Source organism: Heteronotia binoei, chromosome 14, assembly GCF_032191835.1.
Source record: "Heteronotia binoei isolate CCM8104 ecotype False Entrance Well chromosome 14, APGP_CSIRO_Hbin_v1, whole genome shotgun sequence".
In the NCBI taxonomy this organism is placed as follows: domain Eukaryota; kingdom Metazoa; phylum Chordata; class Lepidosauria; order Squamata; family Gekkonidae; genus Heteronotia; species Heteronotia binoei.
The window spans coordinates 7,509,003-7,534,628 of NC_083236.1; the positions used below are offsets into that span (position 1 = coordinate 7,509,003).

At 44.8% G+C, this 25,626-nt stretch overlaps 1 protein-coding gene across 1 annotated transcript in view; it reads left to right on the forward strand.

The window, feature by feature from the left end:
- ICE1 (interactor of little elongation complex ELL subunit 1) overlaps window positions 1-25,626 on the forward strand; it is a 46,789-nt gene that overhangs the window by 16,361 nt on the left and 4,802 nt on the right. Inside the window, exons 8-17 of the mRNA XM_060254075.1 lie at window positions 1,628-1,710; window positions 3,484-3,523; window positions 3,616-3,675; window positions 6,148-6,237; window positions 6,354-6,392; window positions 10,549-10,922; window positions 13,728-18,137; window positions 21,208-21,376; window positions 22,469-22,629; window positions 25,024-25,214. Coding sequence (XP_060110058.1) covers window positions 1,628-1,710; window positions 3,484-3,523; window positions 3,616-3,675; window positions 6,148-6,237; window positions 6,354-6,392; window positions 10,549-10,922; window positions 13,728-18,137; window positions 21,208-21,376; window positions 22,469-22,629; window positions 25,024-25,214 — 5,617 coding nt within the window. The remainder of the gene's footprint in view (window positions 1-1,627; window positions 1,711-3,483; window positions 3,524-3,615; window positions 3,676-6,147; window positions 6,238-6,353; window positions 6,393-10,548; window positions 10,923-13,727; window positions 18,138-21,207; window positions 21,377-22,468; window positions 22,630-25,023; window positions 25,215-25,626) is intronic.

A 25,626-nucleotide genomic window follows, 5' to 3' on the forward strand; every position in this document is an offset into this window, starting at 1 on the left:
AAGATCCCTTGACTGTGGTCTTTCCAAGACCCATTTATGTCAAATTCTGTTTAAAAAAAAAACCAACCCTTTAAAGTGGCACATCTTAAAAGACACTGAAAACTGTTAAAGGGAGAAAGGATATGTTGTGTTGTTCTTACAGCGTTAAGAATCAGTTTTTCATTAGGCAAGCCTCTCGGGTATACAGCTTCTCTGCCTTTGAACCAGAAATATGAAGGCCCAGAAAAAAAAATTGGGGGGAGGGGAACAACCGGGTTTTCCCCGGTGATTCTTTTCTGTTTTTTTCTGATAAAAATGTAGCAATAGGGGGGAAATGCTCATGGAATACTCCCTCCCTTTTTGAGTGAGAAAAATCTCTTCCTAAAAAGCATTTTACTCATTCCAGATGTAAAGCATATAGAAGATGGAGGGCATTCTCTGTTTTTCCTGTGGAAAAACTGGGAAATTTGGGGGAGCCTAGCACTGAGAACATTTCCATCTCCCTTTAGCAATGAGAAAACGACAGCAGGTTATGAACAATTTTATGTTAGTCTGAAGTATTAGATAACCGTAATTGCTATGTATATAGTAGTCAACATTTTCAAGGATGTTATTTGTTTAAATGTGAATTCTGGCAGCAACAATTTGCTTTGTGTTCAGTGATAATGCACTATTAAAGAGTTCAGCATTATAAAGATTAACTTAAAATGCAAATGTGCTTGGTATCCTATTTTGACTGAATGAAAAAAAAATTCTGTCCAAATTATTATTATAGCTTTCAACTCCCCCCCTCCTCTGCTTTTCATATGACAAAAATTATAGATGCATATTCCATGGTAGCATAGGATGCAGTAGTTAGCAATTCTTTCTGCAGCAGTGGCTATATTTGCAATTTTTCTTATGCAGGTTAATATGTGTTTTTAAATGCCGTAAATATGGCCCAATAGTACAGTTTTTAATGTGAACCAGGGCGTGAATGAATGAGAACCAGTGTTGTGTAGTGGTTAGAATGCCAAACTAGGATTAGAGCATCCCAGGCACTAATCCCCACTTCTGCCCTGAATCTTGGGCCTGTTATGCAGTCAGTCTGGCCTCCCTCACAGGGTTGTTGAGCATAACCTACCTTACTAGGTTGTTGTGAGGATAAAATGGAAGGGAGAAAAACAATGTAAAACTGCATTGAGTCTCTTAGGGAGAAAGGCCAGGCATAAACAAAGTAAATAATGCATTTTAGTTTGTTAAAAGTATAAAAGAAATTTAGGTTTGATAAGAAAATATGTACTGCACATATTCTGAAAAAAGAGGGGGATGGTTCCCCCCCCCCCCTGCGCAAGGGTCCAACATTTCTGGACATTTAACTTCTCTTCTTTGAGCTTGTAAACTGTGGAACTGGGGGGGGGGTGTGCAGTTAGCAGCTGAATGGCCTTCTGGAAGATGCATCCAGTGTGATGAAATCTTAATGAAATACATGACAGTGCAGAGCTGAGCACTTAGAACCCTGAATACTCGGTTAGAGTTTCACAAACCAGGAGTGGGTGGGGATGCTGAACCAAGTGCCTTTTTTACCCTCATGACAGGCTCGCTGTGATTTTGCCATTGACTTTAGGCCTGTTTTTTAATGCTTTTTCATTTTTTCCCTCAAACAAAGAAGCAACAGAAAAACACAACCAGGACTTCAAACAATTAAAAGCAGAGAAGAAAGTACTTGAAAAGGAATTGAAGAAAGCACAGGTAGAATGTTTTAGTCCTTTCCAACCCAGTAAGATTAAAATAAGGGTTGTTGCGTCATCTTGGTTCTGTATACTGTCGGTATTACTAACTATTGGTTATTCATCCTTGCCGTATCTCTTAATGATTTTTTTTGTTTTGCATGATGCAAAGTCTTTCTTTATAAATCCAAGTCAGGTGAAAACTGTATGCCATTTCCTCCAGCTTTCCTGCAGATGGGGATGTGCACTCGATTTTCCAGCTTCTTCCATGTGTTTATTGTGTTAGGAAGTTTCTTGACGTGGGAGTCTGGCTGCCTACTGGTTGTCAGCTAGGCTTGTCAGCTTGTGGGCCATGAATGTGACAACATAAGTGCCCTCTTGGTCAGCCCCTCAACTGAAGTCCAGGGATAGTAATGCTTTTATACAGCTCCAGTTTCATGCAGGGGCTTCAGTTCAACATGAGCTAAAACACTGGTCTCTTTAATGTGCATTCTAAATTTCAACAACATGGCAGCCCAGGAGGTGGAGGTGTTATGATATCAAACTAGGGGATAAGAGATTCAAGACAAGGGTCACAGTCTGTGGAAGAATAATAATAATAATAAATTTTATTTGTATCCCGCCCTCCCCGCCTCGGCAGGCTCAGGGCGGCTAACAACATTTCTCAATAACATACAGTATAATAAAACCTTTAAATTTAACAATATAAAACAATATAAAACATTATTTAACAACATTAAAAACCAGTCTATACAATTAAATAGTTTAGTCTGACAGTGCTGATGATGTTTGACGCTAGTTCTGCCAGTTTATATACAGCGGTCTAGATCTTTAAGCCGCATTGGCGGATCCTTATTAACAGCCTTCTTCAGCAGTCTGGGTAAGCAAGTTTAAAAAGGGTGGTCTTGCAGGCCCTGTGGAACTGGTCCAGGTTCCGCAGGGCCCGCACCTCCTCAGGGAGTTGGTTCCATAGGGCAGGGGCCGCGGTTGAAAAGGCCCGTGCTCTGATATTTTGATGTTTAATCTCTTTCGGCCCAGGGGTAGCCATTAGATTTTTCCCGGCTGACCTCAGTGCTCTCTGGGGTTCGTATGGGGAAAGACGGTCCCTCAGGTAGGCGGGTCCTCGGCCATATAAGGCTTTAAAGGTAATGACCAACACTTTGTACTGGACCCGGTATATAGATTCAAGTCCAGTAGCACTTAAGAAACCAACAAGATTTTGGAGGTATAAGCTTTGAAAATCAAAGCTCACATCAGATATGGTATCTGGTGAAGGGATCTTTTGATTCTCAAAAGTTCATACCCCCAAAATCTTGATCTCTGGACCCGGTATATAGATTCAAGTCCAGTAGCACTTAAGAAACCAACAAGATTTTGGAGGTATAAGCTTTGAAAATCAAAGCTCACATCAGATATGGTATCTGATGAAGGGATCTTTGATTCTCAAAAGTTCATACCCCCAAAATCTTGATCTCTAAGGTGCTCCTGAAGTTCAATAAAGCTCTTCTGTTGCAGACCAGCATGGCCACTCTTTGAGATGATATGTGGAAAAGTAAGAGAAACAAATGTGAAAAGGGCTGAATCGGGAACTCCTGCAGTTGTTTGTATCAATGGTGGGGAATGCAGACTGACTGTTAAAACATCTGGCTGCAGTATTAGATTGTATCTGCAAAGCATTTGAAAGGTAGCCTTGTGCAGTAAGAGAAATCCTTTTCCATCACCAGTGCAACCAATTATGGGTGTTAAATTTAAGTAATGGCTGTCTCCCCCCCCCCCCCCCGCCCCATTCCAACAGGAAAAGATTGAAAGCTTTCCTCGTGAAAATAAGAAGAAAGGTAAGTATCCACTTGATTAACTTATTGATAGGCTTTCCCATGTTAAGGTTTGGTGTGACTCTCCTTATCTATTTTCTCCTCCTCCCCCCCAGTGGTGAAGCACGTGGAGACCCAGAGTGAGAGAGAGTGGCCCATAACAGACATAGACAAAGGTGGGTATGCATCATTCTCTCTCCCTCTGACAGAGTTGTACATGGCCATCTTTACAGACAACATATCCTGCCTTTTCCTCCACTTCAGGAAATAGAGTGTCATCTGACTCAGGACTCTCAGTGGCCAGCAATAAACAGTGAGAAAAGTATGGTTTAGATCCTTTGTAAAGTGTCCATGGATTGTATGGATTTCTGTGAGCAGGGTCTGACTTCTCCCCTCCTATCTGCAGTCCAAAAACCCCAACAGAGGTTCTGTTCCTGGGGACGTGGCACTCCTAGGAACAATATGGGGAGAATCAGAAGTCTGCCTTGAGAGGGAGGAATCTGCAAACATTGTTTCCCCTCTTTGCATGTCTGGAAATGTTTTGGTGAATCTGAGCCAGTAGCCATAATCCCATTTGAGCTTGTGCTATAGTTTCTAAAATTCATTAAGGAAAGGTCAGGAGAGTTGTGCAAAGAGGGGCATGGAAGGCTTCCTGTAGGCTTTAAAAAACATATTCCTCCACACCAGATGCTGGCTTGTTTCCAGCGTTACTGTTGAATGGAAGTGGAGAAATAAGTATTGAAAAATCTATGCTGGTTGTCACTCTCTTGGGCAGGGCTCCTAGCCTTAAGGTTTGGATGCTGATTGCCTGCACAGCCCACTGTATGCTTACCAGATTATGCACAACGTGTTGAATTTTCTCCAGAACATAATTGGGCAGCGTGGCTGGAAATGCATATCTCTGTATCAGTCTCCCTTTGAAATTAGAAGAAGAGGAGAGCAGAGGGGGAGGTTTGCAGCTTTCCTAATTCTAGAGGACAAGCAAGTAGCCTTAAAAATGGGAAGGGGGATAGATAATGGGGCAGTTTGGAGCTGTAAAGGGTGCTTATACTGTGGGGGGAAAGGAGGCAGTTGTGGACCCAAGGTGATGATGGACTTATTCTGTATGATTTGGAACAGAGATGCTGCGATTGGATGAAAGGTTTGATTATCAGCCCTATCTATATTGCCCCCTCGTAATTTGAGGACTCCTGCTTGGAGTGGGGGACATACCCTTTGAAATGGGTCAAACTTCTAGGCTTCTGGAGTTACAAAACATGTTTTTCTCTACGAATATAAAAGTGCTCACTTGTCTCTTTCAAACAAAGCCACAAACAGTACTAGCTCATCTGCCCAACATCCCTGTATTAATCGTTTGGCATTGATAGTCTGAGAAGAAGCGAAAACTAACGTTTTCTTCAGCATAATAGCTGCTTTCCTGCCTAATCACCTGGAAGCAGTTGTTATCCACGAGAGGGAACCAAACACTCAGCTGTCTGTTTGTGATTCTGGCTCCGCAAAGCTCTAAACAACGAAGCGTTTGGAGAATGGCAGGCAAAACCAGAGCTGTTTCTTTTATTTTGTCCCAGTTTTCTTAGTCTGCAGCTTAAATAACAAGCAGAAAGAAGACAAATGATGCAATTTAGATTGGCATTGTTGGGCTGCTTGCAAGTGTTTATCATGCCAATAGGCCAAATTCTCTAAAGAGGCTCAAAGGCTCCAGAGAGTCGTTAGTTACCACAAGAAGAAAAAGAGCATGTTGGGATGATGCTTCAGTGTTAACGCTTTGCATGAAGCTGGAACACATTAAATATTTATGAGGGATGCGCTTCTTGCGCAAACTAAGTGTTTTATACCTGGAGGTTTTTAATACCTTTTATTTGGGAGGGGGTCTCTCAGCCCTCCATGAAATGTTGTCAATATAAACAAGTTTAATATATGTTGATTATTCTGTTCTGACACCTGCTTTTCGTAGACTGAGCATCTCATACATATATGTATATCAATGCATGCATGTGCAGAAATCCATCTGCAAGCATAGAGCCATGTGTGAAGGAGTGTAACAAAACTCTCATCCTGATAATGGGTTGGAGCCAAACATTCTTCTCTGTCAGCAGAAGGGGAGGGGTGCTTTTTACTAGTTCTCCTTTCCCAATTCACTCCCTCCTGCTTTTCCTGAGGGATCTCTGTCTCTTAGGAGCTGTATTTTGGGAGGCAGAGTGGGGAGCAGTGGGTGGGTGGAGGGCAGAATATTTCCCTTTTGCTTTCAGAAGTTCCTTTCATCAATGGAAAACAGCCTTTGGATCACAATCCATCTGTGGTTTTGTTGGAATGTTTGTCCTGTGGTTGTTATGCAGATAGTCCACAGTAACTGGGGGTGTCTTGAACTAACGAAGGAGAGGAAAACAGTATAAGCAGCCTTGGGTCCCTGTTAGGAAGAAAGGTAGGGTGTAAGTAAAGTAAATAGACGCGGTGTGAAGTATTTTTCTGTTTTCTAGGCAGTGTTGAAGGACATTCAGGTACCCTTTTGGCTCCCCATTGGAGTGAGGGGAATATAATGTATCAACTAACATCTACCTCCTTCCCATTAATGGTGTCATGGTACTATGTGTTACCAGATTTCAGCTTTCTAACTATTACATAAACACTACTGATTTTTTTTTTTACAGAAAAAATTAAACTGCTGTTGGAGGAACTTTGGCTTTGTATTGACAGCTCCACGGGGAAAAGTCACATTAACAAAAATGACTCCTATTTAGGTGAGATCAAGCATTGCACACTAGAGTTACTTGGAAGTGGATCCTTCCTTGTCTGCTGCTCATTTCCTTCAGAGAAAATAAAAATAATACTAATCAATTTTTCTCTTCCATAACAGCTGGGTTTCACAATAATTCAAGATCTCGTGCAAAAACAAGTAAGTACCTTGAGACTGATGCATTTCGGTATACTTTTAATATTGAGTACAGTTTAAATGCTATAAAATAAAATGTATTTATATCAACTCGCTGTGAGGCTGATAAGAAAATGTCCTCTTCCAGCCTGATTCTTCCACAAAATGAAGAAAAGGCTTTTTGGTTGCTTTTCCTGTGCTCACAAAAAAGAGTTCAGAAGGATGTTGCTTAACTGAATTTCTGGTGCAATCCTGTGAAGCCAGTGAGTTTAAACCAGGGCAGCTCTGTGTAGGATTGTACCATTATCTTTCCTGTCCTTCATGTTTTTGAAGGTAGTCTCCAGTTTCTTCCAAGCATAAAAGGAAACGGACAGCGAAGTTCCCTCTAAGCTGTGCTAGAGGGCACTGGCGCACAAAATTTCAGCTACCAGCACAGGCATTTTGAACTCAGCCCACTTGAAAGCATTTCCCCCTCCATTGGGAGAGCCAGTTTGGTGTAGTGGTTAAGTTCATGGACTCTTATCTGGGAGAACCGGGTTTGATTCCCCACTCCTCCACTTGCAGCTGCTGCAATGGCCTTGGGTCAGCCATAGCTCTGGCAGAGGTTGTTCTTGAAAAGGCAGCTGCTGTGAGAACCCCACCCACCTCACAGGGTGTCCGTTGTGGTGGAGGAAGATAAAGGAGCTTGAGCCACTCTGAGATTCGGAATGGAGGGTGGGATATACAATATTATCATCATTGGAAACAATGGAAGATGGGGGCACTTCCTTCTGGGCCCGATAGAATTAGACCCCCTGGTCCAATTTTGAAATTTGAGGAGTTTTTTTAGGAGAGGCACCAGATGCTATGCTGGAAGTTTGGTGCAGAAAATAAGCTGCAGTACTGCAGTCCAAGCTGTGCTCATGACCTGATTTTGATCCTGTTGGAAGCTGGGTTCAGGTAGCTGGCTCAGGGTTGACTCAGCCTTCCATCCTTCCGAGGTCAGTAAAATGAGTCCCCAGCTTGCTGGGGGAAAAGTGTAGATGACTGGGGAAGGCAGTGGCAAACCACCCCGTAAAAAGTTTGCCATGAAAATGTTGTGAAAGCAACGTCACCCCAGAGTCAGAAATGACAGGTACTTGCACAGGGGACTTCCTTTACCTTTTTACTTCAAAGAACAGCCCCCCCCCCCAACCCCAGATACCCACAGAGTGATTCTCTATTATACCCTAATGGGAGTCAATGGATATTTCCCCCCACACACTTTTTGCTACCCCTGAAGCTGGGAGGAGGGCTTCTGAACCAGGGGATCCCCTGCCCCCAACTGGGGATTGGGACTCCTAAGGCCCTTCTTCCATTTCCTTAATGAGTTAAGATACATAAGTAACTGGTTGGTGTCAGCAAAGGGTTCATTGAAGTTTCAAAATGATCAAACTTGTCTTTGTTCAAAACTAAGTTTCATTTATTGATTACAACAATGTTACTCTCTACATGGATTCATTGAAACTGATAACAGATAGCTTGAGCCATTGGTATTTATGAATACAGATCAAAGACTAGGGGTTTAAACTACTTCTCATAATAAAACTACAGTTGTCCCTACAAGCAATACTTTCACACGCCTGCTTATCTTGCACCGGTGATGGATGCACTCTCCCCCCTGGTGGTGTCCTTGCTCTGCTAGGAAGGCGTCAGGGAGGCGAGCTTGGCGCTCTGCACTTCAAAGGCCTCTATGGGTCTTTGGAGTTTTGGCACCTTCATTCCCACCCCTCCTCCTTCTCTTGCTGGGCAGAGTATTAGTAGCATGATATTTTATTCAGTAATAGTATTAGTAACCATAAAATAAGCATAGTCATAGAGCATCATTAACTTCAATGAAGCATGGCTTGACAGTTGGGAAGTATAGCTAAGAAGAGAGGGTGGGCTCAGTAGCTCTGCTGTGCGATTGAGAGAGCCTGATAAAGCAAGCTCTGCCTCCCCCCCACCTTCCTCCCCAAGGGAGGAGCCTCAGCCAACGGAGAAAACAGAGACGTTGCTTTGTATCTTCTGTGCAATTGGTCAAACCTGGCAAAACAAGCTGTGATGCAGAAGGAAGCAAGAGAGAAGGAGAAGGAAGCAGATGACAGCCAGTTGCTGGGGGGGCTTATTTGGCCCCCGAGCCACATGTTTGACACCCCTAGTCTTCCAAGCATAAAAGGAACAGATACCTTCCTAACTATCACGACCTTATACTGGACTGAGAATACACTCACTGTTATGATATTAGGTGGGAATAAGTTCGAATGTCTTGAAGGCAGGAGGGAGAGGCGCCAGAATTTACCCGCACAAATACTCTGAATCTAACCTACTGTAACCATCAGCCCCTCATTCTTGGCAAGGCTGTTCAGGCATAGATTGGCTCTTGTTTTCCAGTACTAATAAACTTTATCTATGGTTTCATCAGAGGAGTTTGTTTGACTGATGCCTGGCTGATCTTGACACAGGTGTACTTGTAGGATACCTGTGCATTTACTGAAACTTGTGAACAGGCCTAGTTAGTGGGGATGGTTAAGGGAGATGTTGAGTTGAGAATTTTTGAAAGAACTTCGTGGAGCTCTATGAGGTGGGTGTGGCTGGATGACCGCACTTCCGGTGACATCAGGTGTGTGGCCTGATATGCTAATGAATTCCTGCTGGGCTTTTTTTGCCTTGATCATGAGTATGATGGGACATAAGTATATATACTTGAATTGCAAGGACCTCTGAGGGTGTCGCCCAGTGCTGGATGTGAAATGCAGCTGAATATTAGCCCTTTGCTCCTTTGGAGAAAGTGGGTGCTGCACTTGTAGAATCTCCAAGCCCTCGGGCGGCATGGTGGCTTCTCTTTGCATAGAGGGGTCTGTTTCTTGGTCATACTACAGGATGCTGGGATCTGGCTTGCATTTGTGTGTTTAAAATATAAAATTTATGTATTGTGTTTTCCATACCTCTGATGTGTGTTTTAATCACTTTTCTGTCACTCCTTGTTCATGCTGGGATTCAAATTAGGCCAGGCTGTTTAAGAAGGGGTCACTTACACAGCTTGTCCTGACTGAAATCATTCTGTGTCATTTCAAGACTGTTTGTATGTTCAGCTGGACTACAGCAGGCTTCCCTTGTGCATCATGGTGCCCACCAGCACTTGCTCTGGGACTGGGGGGTGCCTCACCCCAATCAGCTGCGCAGCTAGCAAAGAGGCAGCCTGGCAGGGGTGCCCCCATCAGCTGCGTGTTGCTGGTGCAGACAGTGTTTCTCTTCCCCCCGAAGCAGCCAGGCTCAGGCAGTCCACTTCATTCCAGGCCCCGACTTTAAGAGAAAGTGCTTTTCTTGCTTCCGCTGCACTGGGTTGGCAGAGGGTGGGGGGAGAGAGGATGCTGGGGGAGGGGGGGGGCAAGTAAAATGCCATGCAAGGAATAAGACAGTTCAGTTCTCCCCCTTGAGGGGCTTCTCTGTGCCCTTGAGGGGTTTCATCCTGCCCCTATTTAGTTTAGTTTATTTTATTTGCAATTTATATCCCGCCCTTCCCACCAGGTGGCTCAGGGCGGCTTACAGCATATAAAATCTAACATAAAAATATAAAAATTTAAACATTTTACACAGTTTACACAGTTAAAACATTAAAAACATACAGCAGTCTTATAAAACTACACTCAGTTTCAGGTGCCAGTTAGTTGTAAGCCAGCCGGAAGAGGACTGTCTTACAGGCCCTGCGGAATTGGGCAAGATCCCGCAGGGCCCTCACCTCTTCCGGCAGCTGGTTCCACCAGGAAGGGGCCATTACGGAGAAGGCCCTATCCCTAGTAGATTTCAAGCGGGCTTCCTTTGGCCCGGGGACGACGAGGAGGTTTTGAGTTCCCGATCTCAGTACTCTCTGGGGCTTCTTCTTTTTATACTCCCCATCCCTTCTTCCTGCTCGTGTGTGTCTGGCACCCCTTCCTCTTCCAGCCATTTTGTACTCACTGTGCCTCCAGCATCTGGCATTTTTGGGCAGCACCCCCCCCCCCCTCAAAACCCCAGAGGTGCCTGCAGGCTCAGAAAGGGCAGGGGGCCTAGAGTAGAGCAAGTGTTTTTGTGAAGAGCAGCAAACCATTGTGATGAGCCTGGGCTTTTTGTTGCCCTCAGCTTTCAGGTGGGAGGAAAACTCAGAACTAAACTAAACTGTAGATAATCTTCTGTCCCATAGAAGCGGTGCAGGACCCTCCAAAACCCAAGAGAGCTCGAGAAGAGAGGCCTTCTCATTGTTCTTCACCAGAAACCTGTACAACACAAACTTCTTTGACGTCCTTGCAGATAAAGGTGGACAGCAGGCCTGCGCAGCATGTTGGCCAGATGGCAAGTGAGGCCATGGAGACGCCTGAGACCTGCATCGACAGTGGCACAGCTTCTCAAGGCCAGTCTCCAGAATTCCCCGTATGCATGGCGCCACCAGCAAGTCGCCTGGATCTTTTCAGCAAAGAGCTGGAAGAAACTGGTGAAGATCTGACAGAGATTTTAAAGTGGGTTAGACCTCTTCCCCGTCTGCTGTCTCCCATACAGTTTTCACCTGCTACTATCCCAGTAAGTTCCAAAAAACAATGGCAGTTTGGTGTAGTGGTTAAGTGTGTGGACTCTTATCTGGGAGAACCGGGTTTGATTCCCCACTCCTCCACTTGCACCTGCTGGAATGGCCTTGGGTCAGCCATAGCTCTGGCAGAGGTTGTCCTTGAAAGGGCAGCTGCTGTGAGAGCCCTCTCCAGCCCCACCCACCTCACAGGGTGTCTGTTGTGGGGGAGGAAGTTAAAGGAGATTGTGAGCCGCTCTGAGACTCTTCGGAGTGGAGGGAGGGATATAAATCCAATATCTTCTTCTACCTCACAGGGTGTCTGTTGTGGGAGACGAAGGTAAAGGAGATTGTGAGCCCCTCTGAGACTCTTCGGAGTGGAGGGCGGGATATAAATCCAATATCTTCATCTACCGCACAGGGTGTCTGTTGTGGGGGAGGAAGTTAAAGGAGATTGTGAGCCGCTCTGAGACTCTTCGGAGTGGAGGGCAGGATATAAATCCAATATCTCCATCTACCTCACAGGGTGACTGTTGTGGGGGAGGAAGGTAAAGGAGATTGTGAGCCGCTCTGAGACTCTTCGGAGTGGAGGGCGGGATATAAATCCAATATCTCCATCTACCTCACAGGGTGACTGTTGTGGGGGAGGAAGGTAAAGGAGATTGTGAGCCGCTCTGAGACTCTTCGGAGTGGAGGGCGGGATATAAATCCAATATCTCCATCTACCTCACAGGGTGACTGTTGTGGGGGAGGAAGGTAAAGGAGATTGTGAGCCGCTCTGAGACTCTTCGGAGTGGAGGGCGGGATATAAATCCAATATCTTCATCTACCTCACAGGGTGACTGTTGTGGGGGAGGAAGGTAAAGGAGATTGTGAGCCGCTCTGAGACTCTCCGGAGTGGAGGGCGGGATATAAATCCAATATCTTCATCTACCGCACAGGGTGTCTGTTGTGGGGGAGGAAGTTAAAGGAGATTGTGAGCCGCTCTGAGACTCTTCGGAGTGGAGGGCAGGATATAAATCCAATATCTCCATCTACCTCACAGGGTGACTGTTGTGGGGGAGGAAGGTAAAGGAGATTGTGAGCCGCTCTGAGACTCTTCGGAGTGGAGGGCGGGATATAAATCCAATATCTCCATCTACCTCACAGGGTGACTGTTGTGGGGGAGGAAGGTAAAGGAGATTGTGAGCCGCTCTGAGACTCTTCGGAGTGGAGGGCGGGATATAAATCCAATATCTCCATCTACCTCACAGGGTGACTGTTGTGGGGGAGGAAGGTAAAGGAGATTGTGAGCCGCTCTGAGACTCTTCGGAGTGGAGGGCGGGATATAAATCCAATATCTCCATCTACCTCACAGGGTGACTGTTGTGGGGGAGGAAGGTAAAGGAGATTGTGAGCCGCTCTGAGACTCTTCGGAGTGGAGGGCGGGATATAAATCCAATATCTTCTTCTTCTTCAATAATGTTGTACAGGAGGTGGTTTTCATAAACTGCAGCAAGCCTTTTTTTTTGGGGGGGGGGGTGGAGATGGTGGTTAAAAACTTTATGGAAGAGGTATTGCTGCATCCACTGAGTTTCTAAGCAAAACTCTTAAGTATTCTAATTTAATTTATTTTTTAGATTTATACCCCTCCTGTCCCGCAAGCAGGCTCAGGGCAGCTCACAACAATAAAGCAACAGAGTTAAAACAATACCATAAAAACAGACATTACAAAACAGGAGCAGCGCAGTAAACAGCATGCGGCGATTTGCTGGTAGCATCACAGAACACCATAATGGTGAAATGCTGGGGGAAGTGATGATTTTCAGAGGATGCCCACTGGATTGATTAAAAGCCTGGCGGAAGAGCTCCATCTTACAGGCCCTGCGAAACCTTGATCAGTCCCGCAGGGCCCAGATCTCCAGCGGGAGCTCATTCCACCAGGTAGGGGCCCGGAACAAAAAGGCCCTTAAGAAATTAAGTTCAAAAGAGAGTTACATTAACTTCAATAAAGCGCAACTTTGCTTAGGCTGTGCTGTTGATAACCCGAGTTATGTTAATCCAGTTTTTCGCTTGTAGAGGGTGAGAAAGGTGTCATTTGATCTTAACTTTCAGTTAATGCAATTAAGCAAATTAATGAGATCCCGTTCAACCATTCTCATTGGGATTTCCCTTTGAATTTCCCTTGAAGAATTGTGACTCGGGTTTTTTTACAGGGTTTTTAACAGAGTGATTGTAGATAACAATTTTAGTTGTCCTCTTCAGCGCTTGTTTTGCTATTCCATTGGAGCCTCACATTTGGAAGAGGGAGTTTAAAACTTAAATATTTTAAACCGGCCCTCCCCCACCCTTATAAGATGCCTGCCTAAAATGGAAAGGTGAGAGGGATACCTGTGAGGAGGACGACAGAGGTTGGGAGTGGTGGCTGGAAGGCAGAGACGAATGCACTGAAAGACGGAGTGAGATGGGACGTTTGGCAGCCCCACCCTCTGCTTCCTGCATTTAGAGAGAGCTCGAGCTCAGAAGGGTGAGTGTGGTCAGTGGAGGGGGGAAGAGAAGAGAGCCTACTCATGCGCTAGATTAAAGCCTCAGGTGAGCTGGTTCTGGCCTGTAGGTTTGATCTTCCTGCCTTAACCCATACAACACTGGAACATCATGTACACATTTAAGATTTATAACTTCAGTGAGAATTAGACCTGAGTTGTAGTTTCAGTGCATATTCATTTAGGGATTTCTTTTTCAATAACCATGATCAGTAGTTTCTCATATAGTCATTATAGTAATTTGTCTGTGTACTGTATAAGCGTATATCACCTTAACACCTGTTCTCTTATCTCTTTAAGGATATGTTGTTTGGAGAACTAACAGATTCCAGTGATGAAGAAATTGACCGCAGTGCTCAAAAGTTTGAAAACATTTCAGAAAACCATGATCAGAGTGCACCAGAAGCTTATGCGGTGTCCGGAAAGAATCCAGTAGAACCACTGAGGAGCGACTCTTCTAGTGTAAATAATGAAAGCAGTGATCCTTGTGAGTTATCTGGAAGACCAGCAGTCTTAAAGGATAAGAAGTCAGGGCTATGTTCTGACTCTTCGGAAAATTCAGGACTTCTTAATAGGGTAGGTGTCATATCAAAGGATGGAGAGAAGAAAAACTGTGGATTTATGGAAAAGAACCCAGAAATAGCATTTCAAAGTACAAAAAATGTTGCCAAAAGTACAGCTGATGTAACAGAAACAGAAAAAAAACCTTTGGTGTGTGACTTAATGTTCTTTAACTGCCTTCAGAAACAAGAGAAAACAGTTGAACCAAGGCAAATGGTTACAAGTAGCTTTGAGCAAGCATTAAATGAGTCTGGTGACATAATTAAAAAAAAGGAAGAGCTCAAAGGAACAGTAGAAGTGTCTGTGTCTTCTCTTATAGCAGATGATCAGCCTCTAGTTCACAAAGGTGGCAATCCACAGGAAACTGAAGCGCCTGTCTTCGCTACTGAAAACGCGCTGGAAGTTCCTGACAAAGATGGCCCTAGTCGTGTGATCAGAGCATCAGTGGCCAACGAGGGTTCTGAGGACATCCAGGCAGAATCTGATTTGGGAAGAGCAGGACCGCTTACTGAACATAGAGCATTTGAACAGAACAGAACAGAAGAGTTGTGTGCACGGCATAATGGTGAACCAGAGTTCCCGGACAGAGGAATGAATCTTGGCAACATTGAACTTTATGCTGAAACAGATCACCATATTGATCAGGTCCAGCACAAGCAGACTGAGGCTGCACTCATGCTGGCCACTGAAAACGATGTTTATGGCTCTGGTGTATCCGTCAAACTGCACTGGGAAGAAGGAAATTGCAGCAACAAAAAAGGATGCCACAAAGGTAGTGAGTATGACATAAATGAAAAGGCTGAATTGGACAGTGTTGATGCCTTGAGATCAAAGCTTAATGTCACACAGGCAGTTGATGGATGGGAGAATTCACTGTGTTGCTCTAATGAAGTGGTCCAGACTAGGAATGAGTGCAGCATTGCTCCTTCTTCTCAAAATGAAGAGGGTGATAAGCTAAAAATTGAAGTTGAAAATATTGTAAGGAAAGATAAAACGGCTGGAAGCATCTTAGCGGAAACTCCATCACTGGTCATAACAAAAAGTTGCCTTCATCCGGAAGACCACACTGAGAAAAAAGATTCTAGTCAGTCATTACAAGAGGAGTCAGGTAATATGAATGTTCCTGTGTTACCAACCCAAGTGTCTGTTGTCAAAGATTGCTTGTCGCAACCTGAGGAACCTGTGCAAACTAACCAGGCAGCCCCTGAATTGGAGTCTGTCACTAGAAATGCATCAGAACTGGGGTCGTTTGAAGAGCCAGATGGTAAATTGGAGTGTATGCCTGAAGTACGTAACATGCTAAATAGCATTCAGTCTGTTGGGGTTATTACGGAGGATAAATCTTTGACATCGGAAAGACTTGAGAAGTATGGTAGTGAACCTTTAGCTACAGCAGTGGGATGTGAAAAGGGAACCTCTTTGGGGGTTGTGCAGTCCTGGTTGGTATCTGAAAACTCACCAAATGATGCACCATCTCGAGAGATGACAAAGCAAAATGAGAGCATCTCACCTAAGCCAAGGAGCAGCTCTGTGGAGATGAATGAGTGCTGTGCAACAAATGAGACTATATTGGAAGTGAATTCTGCTCAGTCAATGCAGGCAGCAAATGCAGATTGCAAGGCCGTCAGCCTTGTCGCAGCTAGTTCAGAGCCTTCTGTAGCATTGTTTTTGGACAGAAATGGCCCAGGCTACGGTGTGGCTGCAAACGGACAATCTTACGACCCTTCATTTATTGCTCCTTCAACCAGTGCTGATCGCACTGATCACTGTGATGACAGAGAACACTTAATGGTCAGAGAAGCAGATGCTGATCGTTCAGACGAAAGCCAGCAGAAGTCTCTGGATTCCTGCAGTCATAATGATCAAGATGAGGGAGAAATGAAAAGAGCTGGAAAACAGTCAGCCAGCAGTGAAACTCAAGCACTTGTTCATGTTAAAGGATATTGTGATGTAAAAAATAGTACAGAGCTTTTTGAAGCACCCAATCCAAACGGTGCTAGCGCAGCACACACTTCTGCAGAAAACCAAGGCATTTTGAGCAGTGACAAGGGGCTTATTATTACTTCCAATGAGAAAATGGGGAGTCATTCAAAAAACTGTACTTTAGAAGCAGTGTTGGAAGAAACTGATAAAATATTGAGCATTGAGGTGAGTTCCAGAGAGGCGGATGAGGCTAAGACTCAAGATGGTGCTATCACAGTGTTGGATGTTTCTGCCTCCATTTCGTCAGAAGAAGAATATCCTCTCAGAAAAGTGAACCCCACAAAGAAGAACTCGGGGCTTCTGGCATTCAGAAAGGAGCTGGATACTGCCTGGAACAGCCAGGCAGACGTACCATACAACATGGTTGTGACTTCTGACATTCGTGAGCTGATGCATCTTGCAGAAGATGCATCTCCAAAAGATGAGCAGGCACACAGTGATGACTCCTGTGCTGAAGAAGCGGCTGTAGAGACTGTGGAGCACTCATATGCAGCACCGTGTAGCAGTGGAAAAGGCTCCTCCGCGTTGAAAGCCTCTGTCTCAGATGAGAAGGAAGCAAGTAAAAGTATTGCACTGACAAACAGGGCGGAGGTGGATAACAAGGAACCTGCCTCAAGAAGGTTGTCTGCTAGTGATCCAGAGGTGAACGGTGGCATTCTTTCACTTGAGGCAGAACCCAGTGGTACCAATGCAGAGCCCTCAGCAGAAGGCTCAACGTGTGTCAAGCAGGAGAAGACGTCTACTGCTTTGGGGCGGAGCTCAAAAATGGCACAAGACCATTTAACATCCCCCTACTTGGATGGCAGCACTAATGCATCCTTTAAAAAAGAATCCCATGCTGAAAAGGATGGGGAAATTCTTGCTGCTACAACCAGTGAGAATTCCATACAAATTGACTCAAGAAATCACAGCACTGAAAAGCAGGAAGTCGTATCTCAAAAATCAGAATTGCTTGTTAAATCTCCCAAACAAAATGGAGCTGAGCAAGTGCATAAACCGTCAGATTTGATAAGCATTTCAGCAAAGGCAGGAGCTGCAGATGACTGTGGCAGGCTTCTCCCCAAAATACCTAGCTTCGCAGGGAGAAGGACAAGTCATCCGGGCTCACTGGCTGAGACAGTTGTAGCAAACACAGATACTTCCACATCAATGCAACACTTTCCTAAAACCCTAAGGAAAATTAGGCAAGAAATGGGACCCCCCTTACCTCCTTTGCTCCCGCCTTTGATAGCTACACCTCCAAGAACTGTTCAGGCTGTTTCACCAATGACGTCAGCCTCTAGCCAATTTTCTTTGCCATCCCCACTGAATAAACCGATTCCTCCTTTATGCGAAACTCCACTCCCATCTGTGATTTCACCACTGTCGGAGAAAGCAAGCCAAACGTGTGCTGCTCTGCATACCAGTCCATCTCCCTCTGAGGTGTCGATTGGCGAGAGAACTTTGTCTTCTCCTCTTCAGTTCTGTGCCGCCACGCCTAAGCATGCCCTTCCAGTCCCTGGCAGATTTCCTCCTCCTCCGGCTGCTGGTGCCGCTCAAGCTGTGCCCCAGGAAAATTCAGTGGAAATGTTGGACAGTCTGTATCCCAAGCTGTCCGCCCGAGCAATCACACTCAACATCCTCAGAGGTAATATTCAGCTCAGCAGGCCGTCGTCTTTAGAGGGCAGAAATGTCCATCAAATCAGCGGCTATAAGGAAATTTCTTCTTCTTCCACTGCTTTTGTTAAAACGGGGACCACTTTATTTTCAGACCTGTCGTCTTCCAGTGTGAGTGAGACTGGGAAAAGGATGTTGGCATCTCCAGCTATGCCAAGAAGTGCCAAAAGGTTACGGCTTGATAGTGAATCGTTGAACTCAGACCCCATCAAGGAAGAGCTTCCCGTTAGAGACTCAGAGAGTGGTGCCCAGGGCCCCGCTGATGAGACTGCCTGTCTAAGCAAAGGGGATGCTGTTCTATCCGTGGGCGACTCCAGATTTCTTTTACCAGCGGAAGAAATTGATCCTGATAACAGAGCTGTGACTGTAGCACTGGAGAAAATGTCTGAGTCCTGTTTTGACCTATTCCCTGTTATACGTAGCCGAGTTCATGTGGGCAGTGCATTAAGCATCCCAGTAATGACAGATGAAGAGAAAGAAGTTGTTTATGACTTTGGCATCGCAAAGAAGGTCAGTGATGTGCTGTTCCCCCCTCCCCACTGCTTCGCAGCCTGTTCTGTGACAAGCGTAGAAAGAAATAATGCAAAGCATACAGGGGTGCTGAGCTCATTCGTTAGGAGGGCCAGATGTGACATGAATGGGGCTTTGTGGGGCTGGACCATTTGTGTCATAAAATGTAATGTGAGCTAGCAGAGAGACACTTTATAAAAGACACAGGCAAACACAAATATGTTTTAACTTAAAATATGAACATGCTTATAGCTCTTGTAATATTTTGCTTAAAATGGAAAGGTGGGGAAACAGTAGGATTTGGCGATGCAGTTTTTAAAATAAAACCTAAAGAAAAAGTACAAGGATCAAAGCAGAAACTAAAAATATAAAATGCTCTGAGCCTGAGAAAACATGAGGTTAACAAAGAGCCAGTGTCAGCATGTCCCCAAACCACCCGCTCCTTTAGCCTTACTAGTTCCACAAAATCGCTCCAGGCCTCTGCAGGCTCCAAGGAATAGAGGGAATGCTTATTAAATTTGCAGATGATACTAAATTGGGAGGGGTTGCAAACACAGAAGAAGGCAGAAACAGGATACTAGATGACTTGGACAGGCTGGAAAACTGGGCTAAAACCAATAAAATTAATTTTAACAGGGATAAATGGAAAAGTTCTGCATTTAGGTAGGAAAAATTCAATGCATGGTTATAGAATGGGGGAGACTTTTCTTAGCAGTAGTATGTACGAAAGGGATCTAGGGGTCTTAGTGGATCATACACTGAACATGAGTCAACAGTGTGATGCAGTGGCTAAAAAGGAAAATGCAATTTTGGGCTGTATCAACAGAAGTATAGTGTCCAGATCACGTGATGTGATGGTATCACTTTACTCTGCTCTGGTAAGACCTCATCTGGAGTATTGTGTTCAGTTTTGGGCACCACATTTTAAGAAGGATCTAGACAAGCTGGAACGGGTCCACAGGAGAGTGATGAAGATGGTGAGGGGTCTGGAGACCAAATTGTGTGAGGAAAGGTTGAAGGAGCTGGGGATGTTTAGCCTGGAGAGGAAGCGGCTGAGAGGTGATATGATCACCATCTTCAAGTAGTTGAAGGGCTGCCATATAGAGGATGGTGTGGAATTGTTTTCTGTGGCCCCGGAAGGCAGGACCAGAACCAATGGGTTGAAATTAAAAGAGTTTCTGGCTCATCATTAGGAAGAACTTCCTGACCGTTAGAGCGATTTCTCAGTGGAACAGGCTTCCTCAGGAGGTGGTGGGCTCTCCTTCCTTGGAGGTTTTTAAACAGAGGCTAGATGGCCATCTGACAGCAATGAAGATCCTGTGAATTTAGGGGAAGGTGTTTGTGAATTTCCTGCATTGTGCAGGGGGTTGGACTAGATGACCCTAGAGGTCTGGAGCCTGTTTGTGTGGTTTGCCAAATAACACTCAGATACACTTCCACTATATAAATATAGGTAAAGCTTTATTGAATTGCTAGAAGTACAGAACCTCTCCTTATGGAGGCATTGCTAGAAGTAAAGACACACAATACAGGCACCTCAAAAGTGGGTTTCTCCCTCCGCCCAGTCCCTTAACATATAAACATTCTAAGAGACAGTTTCCCTCTTAACTTAAACACTAGGAGGCAGGAAGATTACAGTCTTATCTCGAAGGCTGCTCTCCTTCAAGCTCAGATGGGGGAGGAGAGTAGTTCACAGGCCTTTCACCGGCTGACCCAAGCACATTGTGTACAATGCAACCCAACCCCCCTCCCCATAGCTCAATGGTCCCCCAAAGTTAGTGTCTGGAAAACATGACATGGATGCTGACACTGTTGCTCATTGTGGGGGGGGGGAGGCCCAGAGAGCAGCCTGCAGCCACACCGAAGGTGGGGCAGAGGGGAGAAAACCAGGTGTGGAGCCTGTTGCTGCCTGGCTGCCACAGTGCTTGCTGACTCCCTCCAGTCAGTAGGACCACGGCCTTCTGTGTAAAGGAGCACTTGGAAGCTGGACAACATGAGAAATTGCTGGTTTGGCCCGAAAGAGCTGGGCAACCTGGTCAGAGCTGCTGCAGGGGAAGAGGTTTGTTATCTGAGTCCAGGGGCACCTTTAAGATATCTGATGAAGTGTGCTTGCACACACAGGCTCACTGTCAATCAAACTTTGTTAGTTTTAATTTCAGTACCGCTAGATTCAAATTTCATTCTGTTGCTTCAGATAAACATGATACCTCACCTGAAACTTTTTAAAATAAGTATTGTTAATTGTTATGTCATTAATAAGGTTTGTGTTTAAAGTAAAGAAACAAATCTTCAATTGTGCTTGTCTATATGCTTTATTAAATTTATATGTCAACTACCCAGCATTACGTTTTGTGACGTGCCTGGCCCTGCCCAGCAAGGCCTCATTTCTGTCAGATCTGGTCCTCATAACAAATGAGTTTGACACCCCTGCTCTATTGGAATAAATCCATGAGATCCAATCTAATCTGTTGCTTCAGGCAGAGGTTTTCTGGGATTGCAGAGAAATCCGCCTTCTCTACATGTGGCCCCATTATACAGATTTTTTTATCCATATTCTAGTGCCAGGTTCTGAATTAATCCCACTTTAGATGTTTGCAGTCTCTTGGAAGAGCAAAATGTCAGCCAGTGGCCATGGCTATGTGGGCCAGACAGGAGCTTGCTTCTTTATAGAACTGTGACGTTCCTTTCCTCAGGAGGATTTTGGGGTCACTTCCAATATTCCCTCTAAGCTATGGAGTCTTATGAGCAAAAATTCTACACCGTGAGCTGCTGGCATTAAAGTTGTGAGCTACTGCGTAAATTAGCTTGCTCTGGGGCCATTTTTCCTGAGCTAAGACAAAACTGCGTGAGCCAGAGGCTAAAGAAACTGTGAGCCAGCTTCACTAATAATGCAGTGTGGCTGCTTGCACTGATCTGTCCTTTCCATAATTTGATTATTGTCTCTTTAAAAAAATGTTTGCTCTTAAAAATCATCATAAGGTCTTTTCATGGGCAGTAGCATTTTATTTTCTTAAAATAAGGTTTATGTCTTAAGTAGCAAGTGCTGAAAATACCATTTTACCGGTTACAGTACTTAGCTGAGCCAATCTTGCATGCTATTCTGAAGAAGCTGAAGCACCAGAGAACATCCTTGGGCCCCTGCCACATTCACTCTCTCTGCAGAGTCTATGTTGGGATCTGTCGGCAGCTGAGAGACCTGGAAAAAGCACGCCTCTTCTGCTACAGTCTGCTCAAGGAAGGTACGGTGTGGTATGAATACGTATTCTGTGTTTCATTTTCCAATTTCAGAACTGCCAACCACCTGAAGAGTTCACAACCCCAGTGAGGGTGTTCCACCTGGGAGATTATGGGGCTTGTTATGGTGGGGCACAAGTCCTTTACCTCCGCTATGCAAACTGGGCCTCCATATGAGTGGCTTGTTGTGCAGAGGGGCTGGTCTGTGCAATTTCCCCACCCTCCTTGGAGTTGAGGAGAAGTCCGTTGCCTGGACCTCCTTGGCTGCAGATATTAAGTTCTGTGTAAAATTCCAAATAAGAATAATGAGAGGGGGTCCTTGGGCCATAATCATAGCTCCTCCATAGCTGATAAGACTGGTTTGCTGGCATGGTTTTCTACCATTTTTCTGCTTATGATCTTGACATTAGTAATGCAGCTTCTAGAATCAAATCCCTACTTACATAATGCAAATGTAACACAACTAGAGTAGTTCAATGGTGAAAAAAACTGAGCTGTGAACTGGGAAGTCTCAGGAGCTTACTAAGTAAGGAGTAGTTTCCCAGAGTGGGATCCAAAGGTTGTATTTCAGCAGCATAATGGCCCTTCTGTTGGTGGAAGAGGAGACAAGACACTTGTTGATTCCTTCCACCACAGCCACCGCCTTGTCTCATGTTTTTCCCTCCCAGAGCAGAATATCAGGGGCTGCAGCACTTCTCAAACTTTGACCTGTTTGAAGTGATTAGGATCCATCACTTGATCTTTCTCCATCCCTTCAGCAGTATGGTGGGTAAAGCTGACCTACCTTTCTCCTACACGTTTGGCCTAAACTGGATTGCTTAAACGTAAAATACATTTTCCCATTGTGTCTACTTTTGTGTTGTTAGATAATACTCAAGCAGAGGACCCAGGGGTCCTGGGATTAGTGCCAGGCATCGCAGCCCTCTGGATGTTATTACTGAAGACTCCGAGGGAGCCCTTGGCAGCCCGGCAGGCACTTTTCTTTGTAGTGTCACTCCTGCATGCACATAGCCCCCCTGTCTTACATGTACATGTAGATAAACTGGAGCTTTTTGCATCTTGGAATCTTTATTTTGAACTCTTGTCTTCCTCAACAGACTTTCCCCAGTCTGGCAAGTTAATTTTGTTTATGGGAAACATGTGGAGTGAGGTATTCACTTCTGAAGGTGTGCTCAACAAAGCTATCCAGTTAGTAGCCAGAAACCGTGCAAGAGGACAAGTGCTGAAATGCCTTAAAGCTGTTCTGAATTGGGAAGAGGTAAGAGGGGACTGGGCAGGGTGGTTTTTTTGTTGTTATTTTGCATGTAGCAGGCCTTATGCAGAGTGGAGCCTAATTTTTGGATGGGTCCAGATGGGCAGCTGTTGTGCTGAAGCAATCGAACAAAATTTGAGTCCATTGGCACCTTTAAGACCAACAGAGTTTAATTCTAGGTATAAACTTTTGTGTGCATGCACAAAATTAAACTTTGTTTGCCGCTGGACTCAAACTTTGTTTTAATTCTCACATGTGAGAGGGGAGAATAGATACTTCTTCAGTTCACACTACTTTCTGCTGAGCATAAATTGTGAAATCCTTATTTCCCATGCTCTTTTTAAAAAGCAAGGCTTGCCGTTTTTCAGGGCAGTGGAGCAGATGTTACTGAATGGAAAATGAACCAGAGTAAGCTGCTGGGTACAGAGGCTTGTGGTATTTAACATTTTTCTTAAGCTCCCCTCCTCACTGTGAACTTGACCAGGTGTATCTCTCCTGATCCATTTCCTTTTGGTTAAAGAAACAGGCCATGAGTCCAACCATGTTGTTTATTGTTCTCCCACTCTGCAGTACTTTATTGGAAAGTTCAATGACTGCGTCAGTTCCTGTTATTATAATGCTGCTTTTTATGTATAAACTTTTAAAACTGAGAGAACTTCCATGATTTTTCTGCCTTCTTACTTGTGCTATAAAACTGCGAGGCCATACCATGGATCCCATGCTAGCTTTCTACATACACCTGGCCACCTCCTGCAGGAGACCTTTGATTCTCTCCCCACCCCCCGCCAGACAGTTTGTGGTCCTATTCAAGGCTACTTTTTTTTTTGTAAATCTGCTTTTATGCTATGGGGCAGATTTATGCACATTTCCAAAATAAGTGAAATCCATGGCTAATGGTAGCACCCAGCCTCACCTTAGTTGCTGCAAGGTTGGGCTGTTAGCCATGTTCCAAGATGGCAGATGTGGAGGATCAAGTGGCGTTTGTGCTTCAGAAGATACAGCTCATGTGATCCCACAGCCTGCTTCTGATCTCTTAGGGATGCTCAGTGACTTGGGAGCCCCTTGTAACTCTGATACATTGTCTATCACTGTTCTGAGCACTGTTCCCCAGTGTAGCACCTGCTCCATATTTAAGCAAATTAGGCAAGCCCCTTGCCTAGTGGGGCTTGCGATTGACAGTTGGTTCCCACTTTGAAATAGCCACCGCCATAGCAGTGGGTAAACTGTGAGCCTGTCTGATACACAAGCCTTCACGCAGACTGATCAAGAGAGAGATCTTGGGGTCGTGGTAGATGGCTCACTGAAAATGTTGAGACAGTGTGTGACTGCAATAAAAAAGAATTATTAGGGAGGGAATTGAAAACAAATCAGCCAGAATCATAATGCCCCTGTGGAGCCTCATTTGGAGTACAATCCTGGTCACCACACCTCAAAAAAGATATTACAGCATTGGAAAAAGTCCAGAAAAGGGCAACCAGAATGATTAAAGAGTTGGAACACTTTCCCTACAAAGAAAGGTTAAAATGCTTGGAGCTCTTTAGCTTGGAGAAACCTCAACTGAGGGGTGACATGATAGAGATTTACAAGATTATGCATGGGATGGAGAAGGTAGAGAACGAAGTACTTTTCTCCCTTTCTCACAATACAAGAACTCGTGGGCACTCAATGAAATTGCTGAGCAGTCAGGTTAGAACAGATAAAAGGAAGTCCTTTTTCACCCAAAAGGTGATTAACACATGGAATTCACTGCCACAGGAGGTGGCGGCAGCTGCAAGCATAGCCAGCTTCAAGAGGGGGTTGGATAAACGTATGGAGCCGAGGTCCATCAGTGGCTATTAGCTGCAAGGTATTGATGGGGGGAGGCAGGGAAGATCTGCCTTCATCATGGAATCTTACAGGAGTAGAAATGGCTCCATTCTAAAAGCTTTATGAGTCTTGCTCAAGAGAAGAAAGCAGTTAGAACAAGCATTTCCATTGCTTGTGGTTTAGACAAAGTTAGTTCTTAGTGTGAGTCATCACAGAGCAATTTTGCTAGTAGAACCCCTACCTTAAGGTTTTGTTTTGCTTTTTATTTTTTTCTTTCTGAAAAAAACCAACAAAGAACAGAAGGAAACACAAAACTCAAAATCCAGTAATTAATTTAGAAAAAAGAAAGTGTGGGGGGTGTATATAGTGTATAAAAACAAAAATATAATATCAATGGCTTATCTGATCACAAATTTGTATAGGAGATCTCCAAATACACACAAATTAGAATGTCTGCTCGAGGATGGTGCGTCACCACCACCAAAGCAGGCTCGATTGGCTTTGCATAACCAAGGTCAGCTTTCCTCCACTGAATCCTTCCAACAGGCTAATATGTCAGTGTTTAAGCTAAATCTGCTTTTTTTATTCCCCAAGCATGAGTCAGTGGATATTGGCATGATGATCTCCAGCTTGCTCATGGCAATCAAGCTGTGTGCACAAATGGAATTTCAGGCAAGTGAGCAACATGGAGAAGACCTGAAGGAGAATATGTGGGAATACGTGTTTGCTATTGATCTGCTGTGCTCCTATCAGAAGTGGGTTTGGACCCATGATCACATCATAAGGTATCATTAGTTTTCCTCATCAGTATGTTTTCTCTCCCACCAGACTGCAACTTCTGGTGTTCCCAATCACCGTGGATCTGACAGTGATGCTTAAGATGTTTATAAGTACTTCTGTTGAGTCCCTTTGCTGGTGCAAGATGGCCTGCCCATTAGGTAGATGTGGGCAATTGCTGAAGGGTAGGGAGGCACCAGGGCACCAAAAGATGCTCATCAGGCTCTGAGTTGTGGCCCCCTCCAGTCAGGTTGCCCCACCTGCCTTCTCCAGGGTAGGAGGGAGAGCAAGCAGCAGCCAGCTCCACCACACTTGCCTCACTCCCTCTGGCTTCATGGTGGACTGGGCAGCTGGCAGTGAGATGAAGCAGCTCTCCCAGCTTGTCTTTCCCTGCCCTCATGAAGGAGGGAGAAAGCAGAT